At 43.3% G+C, this 12,336-nt stretch overlaps 1 protein-coding gene across 1 annotated transcript; it reads left to right on the top strand.

The window, feature by feature from the left end:
• The first annotated feature begins 7,631 nt into the window (after nt 1-7,631).
• On the top strand, nt 7,632-11,617 carry LOC123449796 (monosaccharide-sensing protein 2-like). Its single transcript, XM_045127128.1, has 8 exons — nt 7,632-7,725; nt 7,856-7,963; nt 8,633-9,036; nt 9,118-9,202; nt 9,303-9,580; nt 9,890-10,399; nt 10,852-11,039; nt 11,149-11,617. The coding sequence occupies exons 1-8, from the start codon at nt 7,632-7,634 to the stop codon at nt 11,615-11,617; spliced, it is 2,136 nt and encodes a 711-aa protein (XP_044983063.1).
• The last annotated feature ends 719 nt before the right edge of the window (nt 11,618-12,336 follow it).

The following is a 12,336-nucleotide window of genomic DNA, read 5'->3' as shown; positions in this document are numbered from 1 at the left end:
AGGGGAGGAGGCAGCCTCAAAACCTAAAGGTTTGGCCGAAATTGGAGGTGGAGGAGTCCTACTCCAATCCTACTTGGAGTAGGATTCCACCTTCCCACTTGGAAACTCTTTCCACCTTGTGTTTTTTCCTTCTCAAACCTTATGGGCCTTAGTGGGAACTTATTCCAGCCCACTAGGGGCTGGTTTATCTCTTCCCATAGCCCATGAGACCCCTTGGGGCGTGACACCCCTCCCGATGGTCCCCGGCACCCCTCCCGGCACTCCCGGTACACTACCGATGAGCCCGAAACTTTTCCGGTAATGCACGAAAACCTTCCGGTAACCAAATGAGGTCATCCTATATATCAATCTTCGTTTCCGGACCATTCCGGAAACCCTCGTGACGTCTGTGATCTCATCCGGGACTCCGAACAACATTCGGTAAGCAACCATATAACTCAAATACGCATAAAACAACGTCGAACCTTAAGTGTGCAGACCCTGCGGGTTCGAGAACTATGTAGACATGACCCGAGAGACTCCTCGGTCAATATCCAATAGCGGGACCTGGATGCCCATATTGGATCCTACATATTCTACGAAGATCTTATCGTTTGAACCTCAGTGCCAAGGATTCGTATAATCCCGTATGTCATTCCCTTTGTCCTTCGGTATGTTACTTGCCCGAGATTCGATCGTCAGTATCCGCATACCTATTTCAATCTCGTTTACCGGCAAGTCTCTTTACTCGTTCCGTAATACAAGATCCCGCAACTTACACTAAGTTACATTGCTTGCAAGGCTTGTGTGTGATGTTGTATTACCGAGTGGGCCCCGAGATACCTCTCCGTCACACGGAGTGACAAATCCCAGTCTTGATCCATACTAACTCAACTAACACCTTCGGAGATACCTGTAGAGCATCTTTATAGTCACCCAGTTACGTTGCGACGTTTGATACACACAAAGCATTCCTCCGGTGTCAGTGAGTTATATGATCTCATGGTCATAGGAATAAATACTTGACACGCAGAAAACAGTAGCAACAAAATGACACGATCAACATGCTACGTCTATTAGTTTGGGTCTAGTCCATCACATGATTCTCCTAATGATGTGATCCCGTTATCAAGTGACAACACTTGCCTATGGCCAGGAAACCTTGACCATCTTTGATCAACGAGCTAGTCAACTAGAGGCTTACTAGGGACAGTGTTTTGTCTATGTATCCACACAAGTATTGTGTTTCCAATCAATACAAATATAGCATGGATAATAAACGATTATCATGAACTAAGAAATATAATAATAACTAATTTATTATTGCCTCTAGGGCATATTTCCAACAACTTGATCTGTAAAAATCAAGAATCAACTTTCATTAGTCTATGCTGGGCACACATAAATAACTTAAAAATATAACTGTAGTATTTATACTGCATCTCACTCACGTGTTCAGACTACCATTGGCCTGGTAATCTCCCTCGTTTGTGTTTTCCATTGGGCTGTACAAGCAAGAATATCAGATCAGTTTTGAAAAATGGATTAGGGGATTGATGATGATTTTCGGTTTTTACCTATGGAGATCAAACTCGTCTTAGATCGCGACGTGTACGTGCAGTTTGAATTCGACGCGGCGGCGGCTTCTCGACGGGCAACGCGGCAACGGCTGCTCGACGGACGATGCAGCGGCCGCAGATTCGTTGAATTCGATGCAGCGGGACGCGGCTCGTCTGCAGTGCCTTCACCCTGGTACGGCGGCTGCGACGGGCGATGGGGTAGCGGCAGCAACAACTTGGCAGGAACTTGGTTCTACATGGCCATGAGCACCTCACCCTGGTACACGACGCAACAAGTTTTGGCGCGAGAAGGCCAGACGAAAGACGTGATTTTGGCGCTAGTTTATTAGCAGCTCTCGCTAATTCAGGGTCGTTTGTTGACGAGTAGCAGAAGTCCGTTGGATGGGATGGAAAGTGAATGAACGGTTGATTTGTACACGTACTGCAGTTCTGCCGTGCCTGAAGGCACTGCAGACGAGCCGCGTCCCCCTCCGACCTCGATTATGTTGCTATTTTACCTTAAAGAGGGTATTTAATTAGGTCCTACCTAATACTGATGATCATGTTGCTGTAAATGTTGTGTGACAATGTTGTAAATGATAGTAATTGATCTCTTCAGCTGCTTTTCACAGATGGAGTTCTTCACGATTATACTTGAGAAATCCTCCAGCAGGCAGGTGCTGCCGGACAATTTTGTGAAGATGTCGGACGGCCATCGGCCATAGAACATGAAGCTGAGGCACGCCGGCAACGGGCTTCGCAAGCTGTGGGACGTGGAGGTGGTGTTCGACACCGATGGAAGCATGTACCTAGATCGTGGCTGGAAGCAGTTCGTCCGTGCCTACGACCTGCGGCACGGGTACTTCCTTGTCTTCAGGTACGACAGCAACGCCACGTTCACCGTGAAGGTGTTCGACACGACTATGTGTCGGAGGCGCTAACAGGACGACGATGATGCCAGTATGTTCTGTCTCTTCTTCCTCTCCATTAGGCTATGTCTCACACCCATTTTTAAAAAACTTTTTTGCATTCGGCAAGGCAATGGGAGCAGGAGCAGCGAGTACTGACAATGTTGTAAAGGGTAGTAGTTGGTCTCTTCTGCTGCTTTTCAGAGATGGAGTTCTTCACGATTATACTTGAGAAATCCTCCAGCAGGCAGGTGCTGCCGGACAATTTTGTGAAGATGTCGGACGGCCATCGGCCACAGAACATGAAGCTGAGGCAGGCCGGCAACGGGCTTCGCAAGCTGTGGGACGTGGAGGTGGTGTTCGACACCGATGGAAGCATGTACCTAGATCGTGGCTGGAAGCAGTTCGTCCGTGCCTACGACCTGCGGCACGGGTACTTCCTTGTCTTCAGGTACGACAGCAACGCCACGTTCACCGTGAAGGTGTTCGACACGACTATGTGTCGGAGGCGCTAACAGGACGACGACGATGCCAGTATGTTCTGTCTCTTCTTCCTCTCCATTAGGCTATGTCTCACACCCATTTTTAAAAAACTTTTTTGCATTCGGCAAGGCAATGGGAGCAGGAGCAGCGAGTACTGACAATGTTGTAAAGGGTAGTAGTTGGTCTCTTCTGCTGCTTTTCAGAGATGGAGTTCTTCACGATTATACTTGAGAAATCCTCCAGCAGGCAGGTGCTGTCGGACAATTTTGTGAATATGTTGGACGGTCATCGGCCACAGAACATGAAGCTGAGGCAGGCCGGCAACGGGCTTCGCAAGCTGTGGGACGTGGAGGTGGTGTTCGACACCGATGGAAGCATGTACCTAGATCGTGGCTGGAAGCAGTTCGTCCGTGCCTACGACCTGCGGCACGGGTACTTCCTTGTCTTCAGGTACGACAGCAACGCCACGTTCACCGTGAAGGTGTTCGACACGACTATGTGTCGGAGGCGCTAACAGGACGACGACGATGCCAGTATGTTCTGTCTCTTCTTCCTCTCCATTAGGCTATGTCTCACACCCATTTTTAAAAAACATTTTTGCATTCGGCAAGGCAATGGGAGCAGGAGCAGCGAGTACTGACAATGTTGTAAAGGGTAGTAGTTGGTCTCTTCTGCTGCTTTTCAGAGATGGAGTTCTTCACGATTATACTTGAGAAATCCTCCAGCAGGCAGGTGCTGCCAGACAATTTTGTGAAGATGTCGGACGGCCATCGGCCACAGAACATGAAGCTGAGGCAGGCCGGCAACGGGCTTCGCAAGCTGTGGGACGTGGAGGTGGTGTTCGACACCGATGGAAGCATGTACCTAGATCGTGGCTGGGAGCAGTTCGTCCGTGCCTACGACCTGCGGCACGGGTACTTCCTTGTCTTCAGGTACGACAGCAACGCCACGTTCACCGTGAAGGTGTTCGACACGACTATGTGTCGGAGGCGCTAACAGGACGACGACGATGCCAGTATGTTCTGTCTCTTCTTCCTCTCCATTAGGCTATGTCTCACACCCATTTTTAAAAAACTTTTTTGCATTCGGCAAGGCAATGGGAGCAGGAGCAGCGAGTACTGACAATGTTGTAAAGGGTAGTAGTTGGTCTCTTCTGCTGCTTTTCAGAGATGGAGTTCTTCACGATTATACTTGGGAAATCCTCCAGCAGGCAGGTGCTGTCGGACAATTTTGTGAAGATGTTGGACGGTCATCGGTCACAGAACATGAAGCTGAGGCAGGCCGGCAACGGGCTTCGCAAGCTGTGGGACGTGGAGGTGGTGTTCGACACCGATGGAAGCATGTACCTAGATCGTGGCTGGAAGCAGTTCGTCCGTGCCTACGACCTGCGGCACGGGTACTTCCTTGTCTTCAGGTACGACAGCAACGCCATGTTCACCGTGAAGGTGTTCGACACGACTATGTGTCGGAGGCGCTAACAGGACGACAACGATGCCAGTATGTTCTGTCTCTTCTTCCTCTCCATTAGGCTATGTCTCACACCCATTTTTAAAAAACTTTTTTGCATTCGGCAAGGCAATGGGAGCAGGAGCAGCGAGTACTGACAATGTTGTAAAGGGTAGTAGTTGGTCTCTTCTGCTGCTTTTCAGAGATGAAGTTCTTCACGATTATACTTGAGAAATCCTCCAGCAGGCAGGTGCTGTCGGACAATTTTGTGAAGATGTTGGACGGTCATCGGCCACAGAACATGAAGCTGAGGCAGGCCTGCAACGGGCTTCGCAAGTTGTGGGACGTGGAGGTGGCGTTCGACACCGATGGAAGCATGTACCTAGATCATGGCTGGAAGCAGTTCGTCCGTGCCTACGACCTGCGGCACGGGTACTTCCTTGTCTTCAGGTACGACGACAACGCCATGTTCGCTGTGAAGGTGTTCGACACGACTATGTGTCGGAGGCGCTACCAGGACGACGACGATGCCAGTACGCTCTGTCTCTTCTTCCTATCCATTAGGCTATGTCTCACACCCATTTAAAAAAAAACTTTTTTGCATTTGGCAAGGCAATGGGAGCAGGAGCAGCGAGTACTGCGACATGTGCTATGTCCACGGCAGCAACGACTCTGGCTATAGCAAAAGTAGCAGCGACTCTGGCTACAGCAAAAGTAGCAGCGACGATGGCCTCGTGATGGTGATCCCACAGCTGGGCGACAAGGCCATGCCAATTCTGTTAGAGGAATACATCCCACAGCCTGGCCCGGGGCTTCGCCGCTCTAAGCGCATCAGGATGATGAAGGAGAAGGTGAAGAAGCAGGAGTGAAGATCTTAAGAACCTGATGGAGCTTTAATCTTTATAGTGTAAACCTTTTAAGTACGATAGTGTTGAACTGCTACTGCACTTTTAAGTACGATGGTGGTGTGCCTGATGAAATTTTGTGCATGCTCATGGAGGCTCATTGATGAAAGATAAAATTATTTCTTTTTGTGCTTGCTCATGGATGCTCCTTGGTTGATGTATATAACAACCTAAATTAACCCCTAAACCAGCCCCTTTCAAAAAAAAAAAACTCAGTTTCATCCAGGTGCTGACGCGCGGATGCCTTTTGTTAAAGGCCCCCTGCCTGGCCTGGCAACAGCGGCCACGTGGAGGCCCATCTGTCCCGGTTGGTGTAAGAACCGGGACTAAAGGCCGAGGACATTAGTAACGACCTTTTAGTCCCGGTTCCAAAAGGCCCTTACGAATCGGGACAAAAGGTCCTTTTTTCTACTAGTGTGCGTTCCACCTAGCATTTGATGCATCTATTAATTTTGACAGAAGTTGAGAAGGGTCTTGAGTCAAAGATACGATAGGTCTTATATTTTTAGTCCTCGGAATCCAATTGGAGCTCCAAATATTTGTACTTTTCCCATTGCCAATACGTTTCATTAGGCCCTGTTTCAACATATCTCTTCCCTCAACAATAGCCCTTTAAATCTGGGAGGGGTGATTTTCTAGGGAAGCTTCAAGAATACTTTCATTTGGATGACACACCGCCTTTAAAATCCTTGCACTTTCTTTTGAGAATCTAAAATCCTTGCACTCACAAACTCTGGATCCACAAAGAGCTCTCCATGCTGGATTTTCAGCTGGGACGTCCTATGCAGCGCTGCAGGCGCCCGTTAACGATCCGGCGCGTGCAGCGTCGCTGGCATGGACCGGCGCACTAGCGTGCTGCCAAGTTTTTTTGATCTGTTTTTTTTTTTCTGTTGATCCAATAGAAAAAACGCCCAAATTTTCTTTTATTACGAAAATAAAAATATGAAATCAAAAAATGTTTACAGATTTAAAGAAAAAGGTTCATCCATTTGAAAAAAAGTTAATATCTTTAAAAAGTTTCATCAATTTTTTAAATAAATCATCAATTTTTAAAAAAGTTCATTTAAATTTTAAAAAAATTCATCCAATTTTGAAAAAGTACATTAAAGTTTTGAAAAGTTTATTAAATTTTAAAAAGGCTCATAGAAATTTAGAGAAGTTCATGTATTTTTTAAAAAAGTTCATTGAACTGGAAAAAAGTTCATAAATCTTAAAAAAGTTCATCAACATTGATAAAAAATCATGCATTTTCAAAAAGATGTTCATCAAAATTTTAAAAAGTTCATCAATATTAAACAAGTCCATAGAATTTTAATATTTTAGAAAAAGGTTCATCGATTATCATAGAAAAGTTCATCAGCCTTAAAAAATATTCGTTGAAATTTAAGAAAAGTTCATAGTTTTTTTTTTAAAACGTCAACAGGCGCCTAGATTGGCCGGCCCATTTACAAACGCCACAGACGTCAGTTAACAAAAAATGCACGTTAACTGGCTAGGAAATGCCCCTTCAGCTGGCTAGCTGGACCGTGCCCGCAGCACACCGCTTCTGAACGGGCCGGCTTGGTGTGCTGGTAACACGAATTTGTTTGGTCGCTGCGTGTGGTTGGAACTGAACAAAATCGATGGCCGATGGAGAACGAATCGGACGGGAAAGAGGAACGAGCTTCCAAACGGAAGCACCAGCCGAGAGAAAAAAACGTGGACTGACCAACCACCCAGGGCGAATATAGACGCGAAGTATACGTGCTCGTTGGAGGCAAAAGGGCGGCCAGATCCTGCAGCCAGATCGAGGACGGAACGGCAGCCCGATCGCCCCTCGAGGTGAGTAGCAGTTCGTCTCTCTACTCTACCCCTCTCCTCTCCCCCATCCCCAATGCAACCCCCCTGACGCTGTTTGATATGTTCTGGAGAATCTGCTTGTGCTTTGCTGGGGTTTTGGCGTCCGGGGTCTGGGTCCGTTTCACCATCACCCTTGGGCTTTGATGATGCGCGATTTCTCCGAGTTGTATGTGCCGGCGGATCTCCGTTCAATCTGATCAGTGTAGGGCCGATTGAGCATGCATGTCCCCGATCGATCGTGACTGATTTCTTGCGCGAAATCCGCTTCTGCTTTCGCTGGGTTTTAGCCTATGGGCTTTCGGTCTGCGTGGGAGTAATAATCTGCTTTACCCTCTCTGGTTTTGATGCAAGATCAAATCATATATGTGACGACTCTCTGTTCAGCCAAATGAGTAGGGACTCAACGGCCGGCGGCTAGCTGCTGCATGCACGAACGATTTCTTTTCTCTCTCCAGTACCTAATCAACAAGTCTTCTCAATGCAGGCGCATTCGGTATCTCTCTGGATCCACCATGGAAGATTTAACATGTCCTCTTGTGAGAGATTCAGAGGCTAATCTTCATGCCAAGCTCGCTCCCTCCGGCCCCGGATCTGGACTACAGCAAGGTAATTGAAAAGAAACCGACTTGCTCATGGTTTCACGATCGACCGGCCAGCTTTAAGATCGATTGTACTTCGTGTATATATGGCCTATGACTTCTTTTCAAGGTTTCTTCTTCTTCTTCTCTCTGTGCAGCGTGTAAGAAGTTGCGTGACTGGATGACCGTTGATCGTGCGGTACTCGTCGCGTTCATGGCATCCATCGGCAACCTGCTCCAAGGCTGGGATAATGCGAGTATTGCAGGTGAAGAAACTCCATTTCTTCATAGTTTTTTCCCCTACGAATCTATTCTTTCATTCTTTTAACCATTGTGTATACCGACTATAACCTGTAAATTGTTTGAATTTATTCATAACCATTTTGACATCAAATTGGCACAAGAAAACATATGCATCTATATATACAGTCCATATTCACACATATCGGAAGCCTAGTCTTTGTTGAGGTTAATAACAAATTAACGCCAACTCAAATTTATTTTGAACAATTAATTCCTAAACTACCGCAAATTACATACAAAAAATCTCTTACATGAATGGCTCGCAAAAGAAAAAAAATAGTGCATGCGTGAGGCATCATCTTGGACCCAAGAACATTTAGCAAGGCAATTCCAATTTACAATGCCAAGTTAACTTGTAGTTGGTAGGATCTACAAATATATTTTTAACCCCCAAACACACATGTAGTATGAACATTCTATGTGGTTTACCACCAGTGCTTCCTTGATATAGTTGATGACTTGATGGCTTCTTTATATTGTTATGCATGGCTCATATATGCTTACATACTAACACTCCAATTTATTGTAATATAGTGTATCATTGTGCCTTTTCTAGTTTGTTTTTTTCTCTGGGAGGTGGTCAAAGTTATAAAATTGCACTAATTGCTTATGAACTTTTGTATGATCACCAGGTGCTATGTTTTACATAAAGGAGGAATTTAAACTAGATAGCATGCCAATGATTGAGGGGTGTATTATGGCCATGGCACTTTTTGGGGCAACGATAATCACGACACTTTCTGGAATGCTATCTGATAAATTTGGTAGGTGGATGATGCTACTTACCTCGGCGGTATTGTCCTTTGTTAGTGCACTATTGGTCATATTTTGGTCCCAACATGTGTATATGCTTCTATCCGCGAGACTTATTCAAGGATTTAGTATTGGCTTGGCAGTCACACTTGTGCCATTATATATAGTTGAGACCGCGCCTTCTGATATGAGAGGAAAATTAAGCACATTTCCCCAGCTAAGTGGTTCCGTTGGTATGTTCTTATCTTACTGCATGGTGTTTTGGATGTCCATGCTGCCAAAGGTCAGTTGGCGGATCATGCTTGGGATACAATTGATACCGTCACTAATATACTCGATGTTGATTATCTTCTACCTACCCGAGACTCCGAGTTGGCTTGTGAGCCAAGGAAGGGTGGATGAAGCAAAGAAGGTTTTACAAAAACTACGAAAAAAGGAAGATGTCTCAGGTATATCTTAGCTTTGAATCAAGTCATGTTTCTGCTCTCTTTATAATATAATTTTGACTTTTTAGTTAGCTTTGAATGTTATATATGGCTTTTATTATAGGTGAAATGGCAAGTCTTTTGGAGGGCACAAAAGTTGGTGACACTCCGTCTATGGAGGAGTACCTAATTAGCACTAACGAAAACATGTTAAGGGAAAAATTGATTGGCAATGATGAAATAATAAAATTATATGGACTTCCAGAAGATTTGCATTGTGTTGCCTATCCACTGAAGAGAACAAACACAGAAGAAAGTGGTATTGGTCGTCCTATAAGTCGTGGAGCATCGTTCTATGACCCGCTTGTCAACATTATTGGGAGTATGCACGGGCTCCCTGAGGTAATGGAATAATTTAAAAACTTCCAATACTTCATCTAGTTAGCATTAGAACTTTATCTTTTACTTCCGTGGTTTGGATTTTCCAATACATGTGTACATACATGCTCAGCCATATTATTTTAGTTACTTTATGATCTTCTTTTAAGAATAAATTGGGTCATAAGGCATCATGTAATAAAATATTTATACTGCTATATTATTTTACAAATGATTTGGATACTTAGTGCTTCTCGGTAATTCAAAAGTTTCTAGTTGTTTCGCCTTCAATCCAACACTTTCGTTAAATACACTAACATTTTCAAAAAACAGGTGGCCCACGGCATATTCAATGAATTGGAACAACAAGGTCCAATTGAAGCGGACGAAGAGAATCAGGAAGAGACCAAAGAACACGAGCTAGAACAGAACATCGATGATCTCTATGATGGTGAGCATGATTATCTTATTCAACCAAAACCTACGAATATAAATGATTTGGTGGTATGTCGCAAAAGCGGCCACATTGGTGGAGGATGGCAATTGGCTTGGAAAATGTCATCAGGATATCGTCCAAATGGGCAAATGGAAGGTGGCATGGAACGAGTATATTTACATGAAGGAGGTGTGCCAAGTTCTGAAAATCTATTGGATGCTCAAATAGATGGGAATTTCATTCAAGCAACTGCTTTGGTCAACAAATCTGTTTTTCACAAGTCTGGACACAATATTGGTATTCATTCACCTAATCAAGATTATAGAAGTACAACATGGAAGGATCTATTAGAACCTGGTGTAAAACGTGCGCTGGTTGTGGGTGTTGGAATACAAGTACTTCAACAGGTATGTTTTTTAGAAGTGAGAAATAATAGTTATAAGCCTATTTTCAAACATAATTATTGTGGATTTTAAATATCACATTATATATTTTAGTTAGTTTGTTCTGACCATGATTTTGTTTTCCTATTTCTAGCGAGAGTATATATATACTTTGACTTGCACTGTGGGATTTATACAACTCCTAACTAATACTCATATATATGATATACTCCCTCCGTCCCAAAATAAGTGTTTTGTACTAAGTTAGTACAAATTTTATACTAGATCAACAACACTTATTTTGGGACGGAGGGAGTATATACTAAGTAAAGAAACATTTGGTCAAAGAAAGTACGTACACATTTTATTGTGCTAACTCGCCGAGCACACAGTTATTAAAGTACAAAAACAAAGTTTTCTTTTATTTATTTTGTTCAACCTAAATTGAATATGATTTTTTTCAATATTTTTTGCAGTTTGCTGGAATCAATGGCATTCTTTATTACACCCCTCAAATACTTGAGCAAGCAGGTGTAGGGGTTCTTCTCTCCAAGTTTGGCATTAGCTCTTCTTCAGTGTCCATTCTTATGAGCGCTCTTACAACTTTATTGATGCTTCCTTTTATTTGCATCGCCATGTGGCTTATGGATCGCACAGGAAGAAGGTATCATATTTCTTTATAATTATTGTTAAAAGTTTAGATTTTATGCCCAAATTTAGTACTTACAAAATAAAACAACAGAGTAATAATATCTTTTCATTGCTTAATGCAGACGGATACTACTTGTGACAATACCCATCTTGGTAGTCTCCCTTGTTGTTTTGGTAACCGTCAACATTGTGAATCTGAGTGCTGAACTACATGCACTACTCTCAACAATGAGTGTTGGAATATATTTCTGCATATTTGTCATGGGTTTTGGTCCAATACCAAATATATTCTGCTCAGAGATTTTCCCCAACAAAGTTCGTGCTATTTGCTTGGCCATATGTAGCCTAATCTTTTGGATTTGTGACATCATTGTGACATATACCCTCCCTGTATTGTTGAGGTATATAGGTCTGGCGGGTGTTTTCGGAGTTTATGCTATTGTTTGTGTGTTGGCTTTTATTTTCGTCTGTCTAAAGGTTCCGGAAACAAAGAATATACCTATTGAGGTCATAGCAGAGTTCTATGCACTTGGAGGGTCAGGTACCCAAATCATTCAAGAGAAGCAGAAAGAGAATTCAGAGAAATTATGAGTGTTACAATGTTACTATTTTTTTCTAGAAACATGATATGTGTAATCTTATATTTCATTGTCATTATATTTATACTTTATTTTTACAGTTAAGTTTAATATTAATATATCTGTATTTTTACGTGTGCTTTAGTATAATAGTTTCCTTGTGGTTTTAATCATAATAAATTTCCCATTTAATCTAGGTTTTCTTTTGTTTTTTAAGCTTTTTAGGAGTAGCATAACACAAATTTTGTGGAGGAGGAACAAACTTTTAGCTTGGTGTTCAGCTATTCATATTTCACATAGACGAGAAGTTAAAACTGATTACCTGGTGAAACACCGGCATCAACTTTTTCCTTTTTAAAGAATAGCCCAACTTGTTGGCTGAACTACTAGTAAATAAAACTTGTAAAAACAGACACAAGAAACTATGGAGTTCTTTTAGTAGCGTGCCATCATATGATTAGCAATCATGACACTAGAAGGATCTAGTTTTCTTAGACATGTTACAAATGAAACAAATGAAGGTAATGTCGAGAATCTTATGGAAAACTTCTAGAGTTCTTAAACGCATATGCCACATGTTTATCCAAGAGACGAGTGCACAAAATTACTCGTGTCAACCCCCCCTCCCCCCCTTTTTTTTAAAGTTACTCGTGTTAACTGCGACAGCGGGCAGATTATGGAAGGCCAAAAATTGGAGGTCCCATGTGGACATCGATCACCACATCACCTATA

Source organism: Hordeum vulgare, chromosome 4H (genome assembly GCF_904849725.1).
Source record: "Hordeum vulgare subsp. vulgare chromosome 4H, MorexV3_pseudomolecules_assembly, whole genome shotgun sequence".
NCBI classification, from domain to species: domain Eukaryota; kingdom Viridiplantae; phylum Streptophyta; class Magnoliopsida; order Poales; family Poaceae; genus Hordeum; species Hordeum vulgare.
The sequence above is the reverse complement of the archived record's forward strand: the minus strand, read 5'-3'. Positions and strand labels throughout refer to the sequence as shown.

Coding starts and splice junctions, on each gene's coding strand:
- LOC123449796 (XM_045127128.1), top strand. CDS start 7,632: ATGGAAGATTTAACATGTCCTCTTGTGAGAGATTCAGAGGCTAATCTT. Junction 9,581..9,889: donor GTATGCACGGGCTCCCTGAG/GTAATGGAATAA, acceptor TTCAAAAAACAG/GTGGCCCACGGCATATTCAA. Junction 11,040..11,148: donor ATGGATCGCACAGGAAGAAG/GTATCATATTTC, acceptor TGCTTAATGCAG/ACGGATACTACTTGTGACAA.